At 46.1% G+C, this 17,500-nt stretch overlaps 1 protein-coding gene across 9 annotated transcripts in view; it reads right to left on the bottom strand.

The window, feature by feature from the left end:
- LOC134452941 (protein furry homolog) overlaps positions 1–17,500 on the bottom strand; it is a 140,640-nt gene that overhangs the window by 106,755 nt on the left and 16,385 nt on the right. For 8 of the 9 annotated variants that reach the window (XM_063203622.1, XM_063203621.1, XM_063203620.1 and 5 more), the window contains exon 2: positions 2,957–3,147. In XM_063203622.1, the coding sequence (XP_063059692.1) occupies positions 2,957–3,147 (191 nt within the window). Of the gene's footprint in view, positions 1–2,956; positions 3,148–11,334; positions 12,004–17,500 lie in introns of those variants that run through there. The other variant, XM_063203625.1, reaches the window with a different exon arrangement.

Below are 17,500 nucleotides of genomic sequence, written 5' to 3'. Positions count from 1 at the left end.
TATCTGAGAGCATATCCGAGGTTTTAGACTATGCAACCTGTTCCTTCTCTAGTGACCCCTTGCATCGTGCACATCTCAAAACAGTTTGGGATTTTTTTGTGGAGCAAGCGTGTGTCCCTTTTACTTACACGTTTCACTTGCTGCAAACCTCATCATGGCCTATTAAATAGAGCTAGGCAAGAACTGAAATCCATGCCTATCGACACCTCTTATTATGCTAACGTCACCTGCGCTATTCTGTATTGTGCTTCCCTAATCAACATTTCCACCCACCACTACTGGGCTGGCATAGGCTACTGTTGATAAGAATTATATGCATAGGTTAAATCTGCCAGGATGGATAGCCCATCTGAGTGTTTTTGGGTGTGTTATTATTTTTGAGAATAGCTGTGTAAATCAAGGGGAAATAATGAGTACGTCTATTCTAAGATAAATTCCACGAAAATAGACTTAATATGGCCGTTAAACACTGCAGGAACGTTAAGAACGAACGTTATTTTTCGTTCCGAACCGGTTCAGGAACGATATTTTTGTGGGGGAACGATTGCAAGAACGAAAACGTTAAACTGAAACTTGCCTGAACCGTTCGGAACGGAACGTTTGAAAAATAATTTCGTTTTCAAGCCCTGCATAATACACACGTTAGCAGGGGGTGTGGAACCCATTTTCATTCGAGGGGCCACTTCCAATATTATTTAGTCCTCCAACGGCTGTACTATGAACACAAACCAGGATTTCCCCCTGCACTTTAGGCCTATGTTGGACGTAGCCACCTTTACAATTAGACCCCACCTTCACTAGGTCCCCTGAAAATCTTAATTGTATTAATTTGTAAGATTGCTTTACGAAACATGTCATATTTCATGTATGACATTAAAAGGACAGATCAGACGGCCTCATGGCCCGTTAACGGCCCGCGGGCCATAGGTTCCCAGCCTGTGTGTTAAACTTTGCTGTTCTTTACGCCATGCAGGTTTTACCGTCCCTAAACTAAAAGCACCTACACCACTCCACATCACTGCATGACATGCCTGTTTCACGACTGTGCTGAGACAGGCAGGCAGCCTGATTGGGGTTGGGTAAAAGTGGCGCTCTATAGTAGTATAGTGCTTATCCTGTCTGATTGCTTCCTGTCGGAGTGGGAGTGTAGATGGAGGCTGGTGCGGAGATGCACCCAGAGCCAGAGCACTCCCTTCCCATTGCTGGATTAAAGACAAAAAACTGCCATTCCCAGCTACTTAGAGATTCTCCAGCGCCTTAATGGAATTACAGGGGTATGGAGGAGCTGGCCAGACACCAAACGCAGAGAGCACAGTGTAGCACAGCGCAGTGCTAGCAAGCAGGGAAGCCAACAGTGGGCTAAAAAGGGGTCAGTTGTCCCGGGCCCAGGGGGCAGAATTAGGTCCTTATTAGATTATACAGTATGTATTCGGTGGGGGGAATTTTTAGTTGATACCTTGGTACCGGGCCCAGTCCAGTCTGTCAGCGGCCCTGCTTGCCAGACACACAGAGTGTCTCTCTACATCAGTGTTTCCCAACCTTTTTTGTCTCACGTACCCCCTAAACCTCTTAGTTGTGCCAGGAGTACCCCCTAATTCATGTTCTACATCGCTTTCTCCATCCTTATGTGACTGCCCCATTCATTTGATATAAAAATAACATTTTTCCAAGTACCCCCTGCAGTGTGCTCGCATACCCCTAGTGGTACACGTACCCCTGGTTGGGAAACACTGCTCTACATACACACAGGGGCCTATTAAGAAAACCAGCCAGACAGACAGACATCCATACAGACAAGCAGCTTTTATCTGCAGAGAGAGGCCTCAGGCACTGACAAATGAGAATCTTCTCTGCTTCTCACAACCTCAATCAGTTCAGCGTTTTCTTCCATATCTTTCAGTTTGTCTTCTTTGTTTATTTTGTCGCTATGGCAGTCGATAAGGTTGCCCCAGTCTAGTCTTGTTTTTTCCCCTCAAAATGAATGAAAGCCAAATAATGCGAAACTCAAATACAGAACAACAGCCTGGAAAAGACATCAACCCCTTCATATTGTGGTGCTAGATGGCAGAGGTCCTACACCTTCATATAAACAGACAGATGCATTCACACCGACAACACAACAGCTCTTTCAGCACAACAAAGTTGTTCACTGGGCATTTCTTCTCTTTTCCACCACCTATACTGTATAATGCCACAGACACTGTAGTATAGTGGTGTCAACAATGATCGATTCGGCGATCCAATCCAATGCGGGGCATGGACGATTCAATTCAATGCGGCAAGTTCAATGCGGCAATTTCAATTACTTCCGTGGATATTTCGGGAGCAAATGAATGTTAAGTTAAATAAGAGTACTTCAAAGCATTGCAAGACTTATACAGACTGATCCAGACTGATACAGAAAAAAGCCAATAAATTGTCTACTGTGACTACTTGTAAATTGTCTGACTACTTGTATTGCCTCATCATGACTGATGAAACATTTGCTTTGCTTTCAGTAGAAATGTAATGCATTGCAATGCATTGTAGAATTGAATCGGATCGAATCAAATCGAATCGAATCGCTACCTCCAGAATCGTGATCGAATCGGATCGTGAGGGCAGTGCCAATCCACACCACTACCGTAGTACATGCTGCACATTGGTCTCTGGTTGATTGCACATTGTCTCTTCATGATGCCACACATAAAGTAGATGCTACACAAGTTTTGTGGAGCACTTGAGTACCATAACACGTTGTGTATAACTTGTGCATATAAAATGCCCCAATTCAAAGCACACAGACCCAAAAGCACAGACAAAAACACACATTCACCACAACACCCCTTCCCCCAAACACACACACATACACACACACACACACACACACACACACACACAATTTCCCCTATCCTAAACCAAATACACACACACAATCCCCCACCCAGCACACACACTCCACTCTGCCACTGCTCACCAGTGGTTCGGCCATGATGATGCGTATCTTGCGTTCGGCATGCGTGGTGAAGTTGGCGAACAGGCTCTTGAGGACGAACTCGCCCGGCTTGCTCTCGGGGTCCACGGTGACGGGCATGCTGGCGACCGGACCCTTGCGCTCTCCCACCGAGCTGGCTACAGGGGGTAGGGGGGGCTTGCCAACCGGAGACGCTGTGAGGGACACACAAAGACACTTATGTTAGCGATAGCTATATGCAGTTTTAAAACATCGCTTTTTTAAATGTTTGATTGCTCTCTGCCTTTTTTTTTGAAAAAAGGTTCGCACACTCCTTTGGATTTTTTCTTCTTTAAGTTATTTTTTCTTCTTTTTATTCATTCTTTCATTGGCAATGACGTTTCGACCTCTCGGTCTTCCTCAGATTCCTCTCTGATTGCTCTCTGCCACCACACTCGATACCGAGGGCATGCCGTAGCCAATGTCAATGGTAGACATTGTCAGTGACACATACACACACGCACACACACACACTCACATGTGAAGATATACAGTCAATTGATTCAAGATTGTTGTTGAACTAAATAGATTGTTTTGTTGGTGTTTGACTGCTGGTCCCATATCTGCTTCCACTCAGTTTCAAAGATGTAAAGGGTAGATTGAATAGGAGTCTTTAAACACATTACAAGACTCGTAATGTGCATCTCAAAACCCCATACATTTGCACATGTACTTACTGTGTGTGTGTGTGTGTGTGTGTGTGTGTGTGTGTGTGTGTGTGTGTGTGTGTGTGTGTGTGTGTGTGTGTGTGTGTGTGTGTGTGTGCGTGCGTGCGTGCGTGCATGCATGTGCGTGCGTGCATGCATGTGTGTGTGGTTAACTACTGACCCAAACAAACATGTGCGACCAGACACACACACACACAGACACACAGACACACAGACACACACAAACACACACACACACACACACACACACACACACACACACACACACACACACACACACACACACACACACACACACACACACACACACACACACACACACACACACACACACACACACACAGCATACCTAAGTAAGTTCATGTGCAAATGTATGGGGTTTTGAGATGCTCCTTTCACAGCCAGCAGTGGACATTGCGAACTGAAGTCATTTGGTGGTCATGTATAATGTCTATAATGTGTAATAAGGAACATCACCATGAATGTATTGGGTTTAACGGTATGCATCAATCACAAACAGGAGAGACAGACACGCCGGCAAAACAGTCCTGTGAGGGTGCCTATTACACATTTCACTCCATTCGTCGTCGATGTAGGATCCCTCTTAAACACATTAGTGCAAAGTCAGAACATCAAACTTACTCAATGTATGACCATGTGCTTCACCTTGCACAAACTTAAAATTACACATATAAAACCCAACCACTATAACCTCAACTGTGAGACGATGTACAGTATAGGATGGTATGTGGTATATGTGATGGTATAATCATGTGATCTTTGATTTACAATACATTTGTGTACCAGACACCAGCTAAATGCTGGTGAAATATGAAAGTCAATCCAGAAAGTCAATGAATGGGCGCACATCAGTGGCACAGGTGCTGGACCAAACTTAAGATAACTGAAAAGAAAATAAAGGTCCGCAACACTGTTAAATGTTGATGACCTTTATTTTATTTTCAGAAATATGAAAGTGGCTGATAGATGTCAGATGGATGCGCACTAGTATAGAGTTCAGTGTGGAACGTCAGTAGTAGGTGGTGGGTTTGAGACCAGAGTGGAGAACTAGCGCAGGATCATCTCAGCTACACTGGTACTCTAGACCCAGGATGGGTGAGAGAGATTCAGGGGGGTGAGTGTAATGGACGCCAACTAGCAGAGTCCGGCGTGGAACGTTAGTAGTAGGTGGTGGGTTCGAGACCAGAACTAGCGAACTACTGGCGAACTAGCGCAGGATCATCTCAGCTACACTGGTACTATAGACCCAGGATGGGCGAGAGAGATTCAGGGGGGTGGGTGAGTGTAATGGACGCCAACTAGCAGAGTTCGGCGTGGAACGTCAATAAACCTCCCTCCTGAAGCCTCATACAGTATCGTTAGCGCTAAGCTACCCGTCTGCATTAAGCGCTACAGATACTGCTCAGCGGTATCGTGCTGTGCCTCCTATGCCCGAATGGAGCATTGACTGGTAGGTGGCGGGTTCGAGACCCAAGTGGCGAACTAGCGCAGGATCACCTCAGATACAAATGCACTGTACTGATGGCTAGGCTGCAATCTCACTGGCGTTAGAAACTCACAAGCTCATGTAGGGTAGAGAAACACATGTACCACACACACGCATGCAAGCAGCACCACGCAAGCACGCATGCACGCACACACACACATGTACACCGTAAGGGTATAAATGCAGCCTCCATGACGATACGGTATCGATTTCTTAAAGCAGGGATTCGATTATTTTCGATACTTAAAGGGACACTCCACCCATTTTGCATTAGGCTTTCCATTGCTAGACACCCAGTCATACTTTTGAATGGTCTTGCAAAAATCTCTCAATTCCCCCTGAGATAGGAGAAACCCGCATTCATCTCTTAACACTTCCTATGCCAATGATGTAAAAATGGTCATTTTGCATCATCGACATAGGAAGTGTAAGAGAGGTGGATTTCTGTTGAGACTACAAGCCTTTTTCCCACCTTTTCAACCCCGCCCATAGGGGGTTGGACCTAATGCTCTAACAGACCTATCACAGATCAGTGTCCCAGTGCTTTTGAAATCACTGGCATTGAGGCTCCGGTAAGCAGTGTTGCCAGATTGGGCTGTTTCCCACCCAATTGGGCTGCTTGAGATAGCCGTCTGCGGGTAAAAATGGCTTTTTGCAGGAAATCTCGCCCAATCTTTCCCATAGACATCAATAGAATTGGGCGGGATTTAGTTCTTCCAGGTGGGTTTCGAGCATTTTTTGGGCTGGAAATCATCAGCCTCATCTGGCAACACTGCCAGTAAGTCACTGGCATAGCTGGAAAGGAGAAGCTGGAGCACACTGCAGCTTAGTTTTCAAGACTTTATTTTGTGCACACATCCGAACAACGTTTCGGTGTTGCTACACCTTCTTCAGAGGCAAATGATAGCAAGAGAGAGACACACATTTCAAGACTTGACATTCACAGGTGATCCCACTTGGTTTGGCTAAATTGGTCTCATCTCATTGTAGGTAATTGACCCCACCCCCCAACACCAGGACAAGATTGCAGACAATTAGACAGAGAGGCTTCGTAGAAAGGCATTTTGGATTCATACTCTAAATTCAGTGGAGCCTCAGGGCATAAATGAGGAACACAATATGTCTTCCTCTCTGTAACAAATTGTTCCAGCATCGCGGCTGTGGTCTTGTAATAATTGTAGCTGTGGTTTTATTGACAATGTTCTTTGTGTATTGTTTTTTTCACTTTTTTATTTTGTTTTGGGAAGTTGGCAAGCTGTCTAATTGTCTACAATTTTGTCCTGGTGTTGGGGGGTGGGGTCAATTACCTGCAATGAGATGAGACCAATTTAGCCAAACCAAGTAGGATCACCTGTGAATGTCAAGTCTTGAAATGTGTGTATCTCTCTTGCTATCATTTGACTCTGAAGAAGGTGTAGCAACACAGAAACGTTGGTCGCGTGTGTGCACAAAATAAAGTCTTGAAAACTAAGCTGCAGTGTGCTCCAGCTTCTCCTTTCCAGTGATGTCTGTCCCACTGTGATGCACCTGCAACCTGAGAGAGAGATGATGCATAGAGTCCCAAATAACTGGGTGTGGCCTGTGGAACTTGAGCATTGCAGTGCATTATGGGGATTGTTGTCACAAATCCACAAGCACTAAAAAGTCATTTTCTGCCTTTTCTTGGCCAAGAAGGCACCAAATTAGAAATGTATGTTACTATTCTACTATACATATGACCCACTTTCAGTAACATATTCATGTCTCCACCGGTGGAATGTCCCTTTAAGAATGACCCACGTTACACTGCGATTCGATTAAATCGCTGGCCGATACATCGATGCATCGATACATTTCGATTATTATTTACACCACTAGTACACCAGTACACAAAAATGTGTAAACACACACCCACACACACACACAGGGCAGGGATTGACTCCTGTGAACAGGATCTAAGATTAGCCTCGTGGCTCTTCTACCAAAACCACTCTCCCTGACCAGGAGTGACGCGCTGCTCTAAGGGTCACCGCACAGTCAGTCAGGAGCCCTCAGCCCTGGCCAGAACAGCTCTCGGGTGGCCCCCACCCCACACCGCAACGCACCATGTCCCTGTATGTCTCTCCCAGAGAGAGAGAGAGAGAGAGAGAGAGAGAGAGAGAGAGAGAGAGAGGGGACATGACATAGCAAATGAGAGAGAGGAAGAGGGAGAGCAAGAGAGAGTGAGAGTGAGAGAGAGAGAACATGACATAGCAAGCAAGAGAGAGGGGCAGAGAGGGACACAGAGCTAGTGAGCGAGCAAGAGAGAGAGAGAGAGAGAGAGAGAGAGAGAGAGAGAGAGAGAGAGAGAGAGAGAGAGAGAGAGAGAGAGAGAGAGAGAGAGAGAGAGAGGGGAGGGGAGCAGGTGGTGTTTTCATTTTCTGGACAGCCGTGTCACTCTGTTCCCCGGGAGGGTGGGGGGGGGGGAGGGGGTGCACGGGGACAGGGAGGAGGGGGGGAGGGGACAGGGGGAGGTGGCCCAGAGGGTCCTGTCTCACTCCTCGTCATGTGGCCTGGGTAACGGGTGACATGTGCTGCACTCAGAAGCACACATCCACTCCCTCTCTCTCTCCCTCCCTCCCTCTCCCTCTCTCTCTCCCTCTCTCTCCCTCTCTCTCTCTCCCTCTCTCTCTCTCTCGCTCTTTACTTACTGCTGTGCTATGCTAGGAGCACCTTACGACTACAGCTTGCACTCTTAACCCCTGCTCTGCACCCACATGTTTACGTCCTCTTTTGCATGATGCCTTGGAAGCGTGTGATCATCTTTTGATCATCTGAAGTCCAGTGTGAGATAATCTAATGTAATCACATGTAATGCACAATGTCAATTCATGTTTTGTTACAGGACTTTGGGATTTAATTTGTTATGACATGGCCCCTGTTACTAAGTTTGTTGTTAACATAATGACAATGACCAGGTTTTAATGTATTACAAGGATTTTACAGCATAGCATGTAATGCTGTTGTAGTGTAATGCTATAGTAGTTGTGTGTGTTTTTTTCAATGAATAGAAAATCATTGACAGAATGGACAGACTTATGAGGCTACAATGATTCAAGACACCACTCTGGTTATCTAGGCTGGCTAGGGTTGTCAACTGTCAATGGAAAAATACCGGACATTTAATTGAGCCGGTGAAAATGTAGCATTTCTTAGATGTAATATCCTGCATTTTCATTCATTTTAACGTCCTGTGTACCGTTTCAGCTCAATACAGAACCTGCACTTTTATCTCTAAATTCGGTATCAGATTGCGTATTTCAAGAGACGGTTGGCAACCCTACAGCTGGCTAGCTCCTTTAGCTAATGTTTACACTAACGCATCACATATACAGTACAATACAGGGGTGCGTTTCTCAAAAGCGTAGTTGTTAGCCAGTAAGCAACTTGGATAGTTGTCAACGGGAAATTGCATTGCAACTTAGTTAGCAACTATGGTTTTGAGAAATGCACCCCAGTGTTGTAGGTGTAGTGCACATCCCATGTGGCCTGACTAGGCTGTTTTGCTCAGCTTTGCCACCCTCCCTCTGAGGTTGCAAATAGCTACTCAACATCTGTCACTCTATATTGTCTTTAGTGTCAGTGAAGTATGAACTGCAAAGAGACATACTAACACTGCAGTGAACAATACATAGTTTCTATTTTACTGTTTTGCTCATTCGTCTCCCCAGTCCTGCTTGCAGTAATGCACATGATGAAATCATAATGACGCCTTTGAGTGGGATCGAGAAACAGTGGTACTTCCCTGTATGAGTTGTACATATGAAGAGACTGACAAAATAAAGCCGACTTGACTTGAAATGGGCTCAGCCAAAGGATCTTAATTGGTATTCTTAATTCTTACATTTGTAGGAGCGTCTAGCCTACAATCCTTTTTAGCAACAATAGCTTCATGACAAAAAGGAGAGTAAGACCTGATCTGCACTGTTCTCCTCTGCTCTGCTCTAGAGGCCCCACCAACTTATTCTTGGGGGGACATTTGTGTGCAACTGGGAATTGTGATAAATACCATGTGCAGACATGGGAAGGACACATTAACGCCCCCGTTGTGGTATTTTCCACTGGATAACTTATACACAAATGTTATATTTGAGTTGCCAAGACTGGATAATATCTACTTCCCAGAGCACATGAAAAGCGCATAAACTACACTCCTGGGAAGCTCCCATTTCCTCAGAGATATCAACAAATCAGTCCCACCATTGTTGTTTATCAGCACGCAGCATTATATCAAAAGAAAAAAAATCAGCTGTGCTCCTATTAGTATCACAAAGAAATTTCGACTTGATTGAAATCCAGGAAGGAAACGGAAAGAAAGGCGGGGGAAATAAATAAATAATAGATCGGATAACTAATAGAACTGTTGAGTGCTCAGGGGTCGTACTGATACTGGATCACAAGCCTGCACATGTATTTGCTGTACAAATAATGTACTACATGTGTTGTTGTACAAAGACTACAAAAAAGTACACCAGCAGAGCTAACAAACGGCTATCAACACCTCAGAGACGAGAGAGAGAGAGAGAGAGAGAGAGAGAGAGAGAGAGAGAGAGAGAGAGAGAGAGAGAGAGAGAGAGAGGGAACATGACATAGAACATGACATAGTGAGACAGAGAGAGAAAGAAAGAGAGAGAGAGAGAGAGAGAGAGAGAGAGAGAGAGAGAGAGAGCGAGAGAGAGAGAGAGAGAGAGAGAGAGAGAGAGAGAGAAAGAAAGAGAGAGAGAGAGAGAGAGAGAGAGAGAGAGAGAGAGAGAGACATGGTGCTCATTAACACCTAGCTAATAGAAAGCTACGACCTCTGATCCAACACAACGCCTTTCGCCTATGAGGTCAAAGGCATGTCAGCTATTCTGTCAGCTAGCTGAGTGCACAACAGATGCAGGCCTAGTACACACACACACACACACACACACACACACACACACACACACACACACACGCACACGCACACGCACACGCACACACACACACACACACACACACACACACGCACACACAATCCACACAGAAGTGACAATCACCCCTCTGTGTTTGAGAGCTGATGGCACAGGCTTCCCATATAGTTGGGTATGTACTGTGCGTATGTAACATTAGACAACTAACCTGCTGGCAAATTACACAAACCTAACACAGCGTCCACAAGGCTCCCTGACTGACCGACTGTCAGGTCTATAGCGGAAAGGGGATACGCACCCTTGCATTGGCCTTTTCTCCCCCCTTCTCTCCTTCTCTCCCTCCCCCCTCTCTCTATGTCCCTTTGTAATCTATACCATATTTATATGATGACGCAGCTTCTAAATACATCATGAGCAGGCATGCCGGACGTTCAGGCGTCAGGATTTTTAAAAGAAGCAATGTGGGAAAGGGAAAAATGGAAACAGACAGCCATCTTGTTTGCTACTGTCTGCGTTGCGGTCATTTATTAAAGTGACAGGTAGATTGAACCGGAGAGACTGGACTATATAGTCTTCTTTGAATCTCTGCTCGAGCGCCCTGTTTGTAACTGTCATCTGTTTTGGAAGGTGACAGTGTTTGCAAGGCGACCATGTTACTGAGGAGAGCTTTGGGCCAACAGTAAACACTCCTGCAAGTGTGTCTGTTCAGTAAATCCTGGATAAACACACTGTAGGTGCAGGAGGGGGAACAGCAACCACTCCAACCACCACACTGACAGGAATCCACAGCATGCAACTCCTGACTACCCCCCTCCACCCACAAAACTGTCACTCACTACACAGAGACCACAACAACAAAACGCACCTTAGGCACAAACAGGCTGACCAACACTACAACACAGATGGAAAATACAACAAGTTAAGCTTACGCACGCATGCGGTCACTGAACCACTCTTCCACCTGTTTCAACAATACCAGCATGACCATGCCACTACTGTATATTTCACCATTGGCTTCAAAGTTGGCTTGAAAAACACTTTGCTGCCAAGCGGATGAGGCTAAAGTTAGCATTAGCATAGACCCCTACCTACCAAACAGATGCCCCCCACCCCAGCTCTGCTCAGCTGAGCCTCAAGTGCATGCAGCTGCTGACAACTGGTGGGGTGCCACCACACTGGGGACACCATTAGCATTAGCATTAGCATATATACGTTAGCATGCAGCGCTAGCTTGTCCGCGTCTGTCCACCTTACCGAAGCCCTTGATGAAGCTGATGATGCTGGCGCGGCTGAACCGCACCGGAGACACATCCATGGTGAGGCCGGGAGGAGAGGACGGAGGGGTGGGCAGAGAAAAAGAGAGGAGAGAAAAGGTGGGGAGGGAAGGGAGGGTAGGAGGGTAGGAGGGTACAGGGGGGGGAGTTCGGCTATCCTGTCCTGTCCGGGACTAACCCAATATTCCCACGATCACATTCCCTGTCGGGCCCCTGCTAGTCCAGCTCTCCGCACTCCAGAGCTCCATGCTGGAGATTCCAGCCACAAGCGTGTCCAAGAAGAAAGAGAGCAAAGAGCAGAACGGAGCGGGAAGATTCAAGGGGCCAGTGTCAAAAAACAAAAAGAGAAGAAGTCAGCTTCAGAAGTTGCTTTAATAATTCCTGAGTTTTTTTTTCGTTTTTATTATTCTTGTTGTTCTTGCTGTCTCTTGTAGTTTTCCCACGGTTAGAACATGAAAAAGTAGTAGTCAGGTCTAGGAGGTGAAGTCCGAGCCAGCCCAGCCTTGCCTTGCCTTGCCTCGCTGGCTCTACTTCCTTCTAGCGTGTGATAAGAGAGTGAGAGGGAGAGAGAGCAAGCCCCTCCACACACAGAAGGTCAGGTTGGAATTTTAGCAAAGCCCAGAGAGAGAGAGAGAGAGAGAGAGAGAGAGAGAGAGGGAGAGAGAGTGGGAGAGAGGGAGGGAGGGAGAGAGAGAGAGAGGGAGGAAGGTCTGGTACTTGGCTAAATATAACTTTCTCTTTACCCTCACAAACACATGCACCCGCTCTCTGCCTCTCTCTCTCTCTCTCTCTCTCTCTCTCTCTCTCTCTCTCTCTCTCGCCCCTACCTCTCTCATACATTAACGTGGTTACACATGCTCACACTAACCAACTTGCTTTCTGCAGACGTCAGAGTGGAGTACTCATGTGCATTAAAGGCAGTAAACACCTATACATACAGTATCGCGTCACTCTAAATGACACAAACAAATACATCTACGCTGACCTTATGCAACTTGTGCAACACCATCATGCAAAGCTTTTCAGACATGATGAGCTGTAACTGAACAACAGAGGAATTGCTTTGGGTCTTTAATCTTGACGTAAAGCCACCGCATAATATTTCAGTCAGAGAGCGCTATGCTTGTTGGCTAGGCTTAGTCCCAGCAAGTGTCTGTAGAAACACACACACACACCACATGTTCACACACACACGCATGCACCACGCACGCACGCACGCACGCACGCACGCACGCACGCACGCACGCACGCACGCACGCACGCACGCACGCACACACACACACACATACTCACTCTCGCGCGCGCACGCGCACGCACACAAACACTCTCTCTCTTTCTGTCTCTCTCTCCCACGTTCTCTCTCTCTCTCACTCTCCCTCACAAACACACACACACACGCACATGAACCCACACACACACACACGCACGCACGCATAGACACACACACACACACACACACACACACACACTACACACACACACACACACACACACACACACACACACACACACACACACACACACACACACACACACACACACACACACACACACACACACACACACACACACCACATTTCCCTGGAAGCGAAGCCACAGTCTAAGACCACACCAGGATGGTCTGAATTCCAGCATTGAAACACTACACTGTAGCCAGACAACAGCAGAACAACATGAGCCACGAGGGCTGCTGCAAGCAGAGAAGAGCAGGCCCAGGGTTGCCAGATTGGCCTGTTTCGCCGCACAATTGGGCTGTTTAGGATGACCATCAACGGGTTAAAAAAATGTATTGGGCATGTTTTTCTTCAGATTTATGGTTATAGAAATCAATTTATGTTAGTTCTAATTGGGTGGGATTTAGTGCCTTCAGGCGTTTTTTGAGCATTCATTGGGCTGAAAATCGTCAGTGAGGAATTAGCTGGTAACAGTGAGCAGGCTGCTTAGCCCTGTAGATGAGAGGAAAGTGGATGAGAAGAGAGGAGGGGAAGGAGGGGGTAAAAGGAGCCGAATATGACCCAGGAAACCGCCCAAGACGGGGTAAATTAAATCATAAACAAGCACAGTACTATTACGCGACTGCAAATAAAATCAGAGGGCCAGACAATCAGTCACATGCGTCTGCCTCTGACTGTCTGGCTGTGTTGCTGTGCAGAGGTGAGCTGCCAGTTTAGCAGCTATCTGCTAGTTAGCAAGAAGACGCTGCAGTAGATAGGCTAACTAGCCAGAGACAATTGGGCTAGTTTTTTTTCTTTTTTTTCCAAGGGCTAGTTAGCCCTTGTCTTAGCCGGCGAAGGGCTAACCAGGCTTGGCCGGCACTTGGTATTAACTGTGCGCAGTGCGTACAGGAGATTAGAAGTGGTTATAATGACATTAGCTTAGTTCTTCAGTCAGTCGCAGCGTAGTAAGTAGTAGTGGCTCTTATGTAGGTCGGTTGGTGCTAACTAGGGGTGCTTATTATGGGGTGTCTGACTGCGACCTGTGACCTAGTCAGAGGCTACCATGCTATGGCATGGAATGCTCTCTATTTCCTTGAAGTGCAACGTGAAACGTGGATTTTGTAACGTAAATCACAGATAAAAGGTACATGTATAGGAATAACTACACGTGAATTCATTTTCAGAACCAGAAGTATATAGAAATGTGTGCCAATAGTTAGAGGGGCTTTCAAAAACGCTCCTTTTGCAACTGTGAAGAGAGGAGATTCCTCACGTCAGTACGACTTCCCGGTATAGGGATGTCTTAAGCTGACGGACAAATAGAGATGGTTGGGGGCTGGGCCTCTGAAATGGAGTAGGCCAGGAAGAGAGCAGTGCACTGTACACACACACACACACACACACACACACACACACACACACACACACACACACACACACACACACACACACACACACACACACACACAGACAAACGAGCACACACACATATCTTTTTTCCGGACAATAGGGATCGATTCCCAACCCGGGTTTCTGGTGTCTCAGTGCTCTGTGTGCAGTGATTAAGGTCTCTACTCCACTTTGAGGCCTGACAGTCTTTCAGTGTTTCAAGAGAGAAGTGGCCTCACTCTCTCTCTCTCTGTGTGTGTCTCTCTCTCTCTCTGTCTCCATCTCTCTCTCTCTCACTCTTTCTATCTCCTCCAGTCTGAGGCCTGAGTCTTCTCTCTCTCTCTCTCTCTCTCTCTCTCTCTCTCTCTCTCTCTCTCTCTCTCTCTCTCTCTCTCTCTCTCTCTCTCTCATCTAGTCTAGTCTAAGGCTTGACAGTCTTTCAGTGTTTCAAGAGAAATGCGGCCTCCCTCTGCCTCTCTGTCTCTCTCTCTCTCCTCCAGTCTGTGGCTTGACAGTCTTTCAGTGTTTCAGGAGAGGTGCAGTCTACAGCGGTCTACAGTAGCACATCATGACATCTGGCTCATCAAACGATGTACCAGCACAGAACAGTCCTGTAGTGATAGATGAGGCAAAGTAAAACAGAAAAAGAATGGACCAAGGAGCAAGAATTTGAGGGTGACACAAATAGTTAGTGAAGAAATGAGCTAGCAAGAAAGGAGAAATAGGAGAAAAAAGAGGAAAATAGCAACAGAATGGGATAAAGAAAGAAGAGAAGGAGCAAGAATGAAAGAGTAAAATGCAGGAATTATCACATATCACACAGATACAGTAGTTGTGAAAAGAGTGAGAGAGAGAGAGAGAGAGAGAGAGAGAGAGAGAGAGAGAGAGAGAGAGAGAGAGAGAGAGAGAGAGAGAGATATTGATAGTGATATGTAGCTAGCTAGCTGTGAGTAGTATTAGCAGAGACGTTCCATTCTAAAGAATCTTTGGTATTAGCATTGACCCCTGGCAGCTTCCAGCCCATCTGGCCAGTTTGAGCTCGGCAGCCAATCAGCAGCCAGGAAAGCATTACAGCAATCCCCACACCCCCACTGTCAGCATGACTCAGCAGAAATAAATAAATAAACAAACAAACAAATTAGGGCTGTCAATATAATGTATAAATACACACCGTAAATAAATCAATGTGTACGTATATAAATACAGCTTAAGACCCTCCTACAATTCGACCCCAGCCCCAAGGCGTTCCTCACACACCACACCACCCCACGTAAATAAATAAAAGAGGGCCATAAATCCGCACTACACATAGAGTACTCTCTGTCCCGTCCAAACACCCTCCACACCACCCCCCGCCCCTAACCTGAACACACCCAAGAGTGCTGGCAACCTGCTGGGGAACGCACTACGACAACATCACAGCCAGCCATCACCGCCATCACAGCCAACTAGCCAGCCAATGATGCGGAGAGATCGAAATGCGTGTGGAGGCACCTCCCAGAAATGGCTTGGCCAAAAAAGCGATGATGATGATGATGGGGGGGGGGGGAATAAGATCTCCCTCTTTCTCTCTCCGTCTCTCTCTCCCCCTCTCTCCTAAATGAGATAGACTGGATGGATGGGTGATTGGATGGATGGAGGAATCTATCTCCATCTCTCTCTATGTAGATCGGCACGGTGCCGGTGTCAGCAGGCAACATGAGATCTAGATCTCTAGGCCTAACTGTTCTAAACTGGTATGCGAGCCACGTACTGTAGCATTCTAGGGCATAGGCACAGCATTCTTTTTAGGTGAACATATTTTCGTAAATGTGACTTTGCAAAAGTGGCCAAGACATGCTTATCACTGGTTACCAAGTGTGATGTTGTAGCCTACTTTTTTAAGCACGTAAATGTATTACAGCATTTTTAGAGCATGTTATACTTTTTCAAAGTGTGTGTACTATGCATGTGACAAATACATAATTAGAAATAATAATATAATTGTAAATAATTCTAAACCATGAATAATAATTGAAATCTTATACAGTATGACAAATGGACACGGAGAGCCACACCTGGGGGTTAAAGTTGGTGGCTGTCTGAATGATTGTTACTGACTCACCTTGAAAACTACACTCTTGTGAGATTGTCGTCTATGCTGATAGACAAGTCATTAGAATACAGTACATTAGAAGACATGCGTACTTCACTCTCAGAGGAATTCCTAGTCTGATTACCATCGGTGACATCAGCAGCACACAGCGATAACGTGTCACATCTCCTGTGTGTGTGTGTGTGTGTGTGTGTGTGTGTGTGTGTGTGTGTGTGTGTGTGTGTGTGTGTGTGTGTGTGTGTGTGTGTGTGTGTGTGTGTGTGTGTGTGCGCGTGTGTGTGTGCGCGTGTGTGTGTGCGTGCATATTTTTTGTCTAGTTATGTAACTTCTGACCCTCTACCTGTCATACATAATATAACGTTTTCATTTAAAAAGTGTGTGTAGGGGGAAGGGTGTGGTAAAGTGCAAAGGGAGGGAGTCCCCACCCTACCCCCTCCCCTCTGCCCACCCAAAATGACACACCACACCTGCCCTCTGTGTCCTTTCTGTATGGCTGCATACTATAATCATTATAGACAAGAGCCTCACCACACACCACAGCAATGGACACTTGTTGCAAATGTCAGACAGTAGGTCTACCCCACATTTATACTGTACACAAGTGTTATTGCTAAAATTAAAAAAACATCTAAAGATCCACACCACACACCACAGCTATAGACACTTGCTACAAATGTCAGACGGAAGGTCTCCCCCAAATTTATACTGTACACATATGCTATTCCTAACATAAAAACAGATAAAAAGACAGACATGGTGCCGTAGATCTTGATGTCAAATGACATTTTATTGTACACGCAACGCCATTTTCTTAACAGCAACAGCTAGATAGAAACAGAGAGAGAAGAGGCGGCCCTCCATATGTGTGAAGGTAGGTTACTAAGTAACCGTCACTTAATGAAATATTCAACTCGCCAAAGAGGGTTAGAAGCTCAGTTCCACGGTCAACAGCTCACACACACACACACACACGCGCGCGCGCACACACGCACACACGCACACACAAACACACACACAGACACACACACACACACACACACATACACACACACACACACTCCCTTGAGCAGTGTACAGTATGTGCAACTGAAGACCATCGCTCATTTCAATAACATATCATTGCAAAAGCACACAAGATGCTTTCACACCTACCTGACTACAAAAACATCTCGTAAAACAAATGAAACTACGAGACAAGCTTGTCATGGGCATGACAAATCCCCCTT

This window comes from Engraulis encrasicolus, chromosome 7, assembly GCF_034702125.1.
Source record: "Engraulis encrasicolus isolate BLACKSEA-1 chromosome 7, IST_EnEncr_1.0, whole genome shotgun sequence".
NCBI lineage: Eukaryota > Metazoa > Chordata > Actinopteri > Clupeiformes > Engraulidae > Engraulis > Engraulis encrasicolus.
This window is presented reverse-complemented; position numbering and strand designations above follow the sequence as displayed.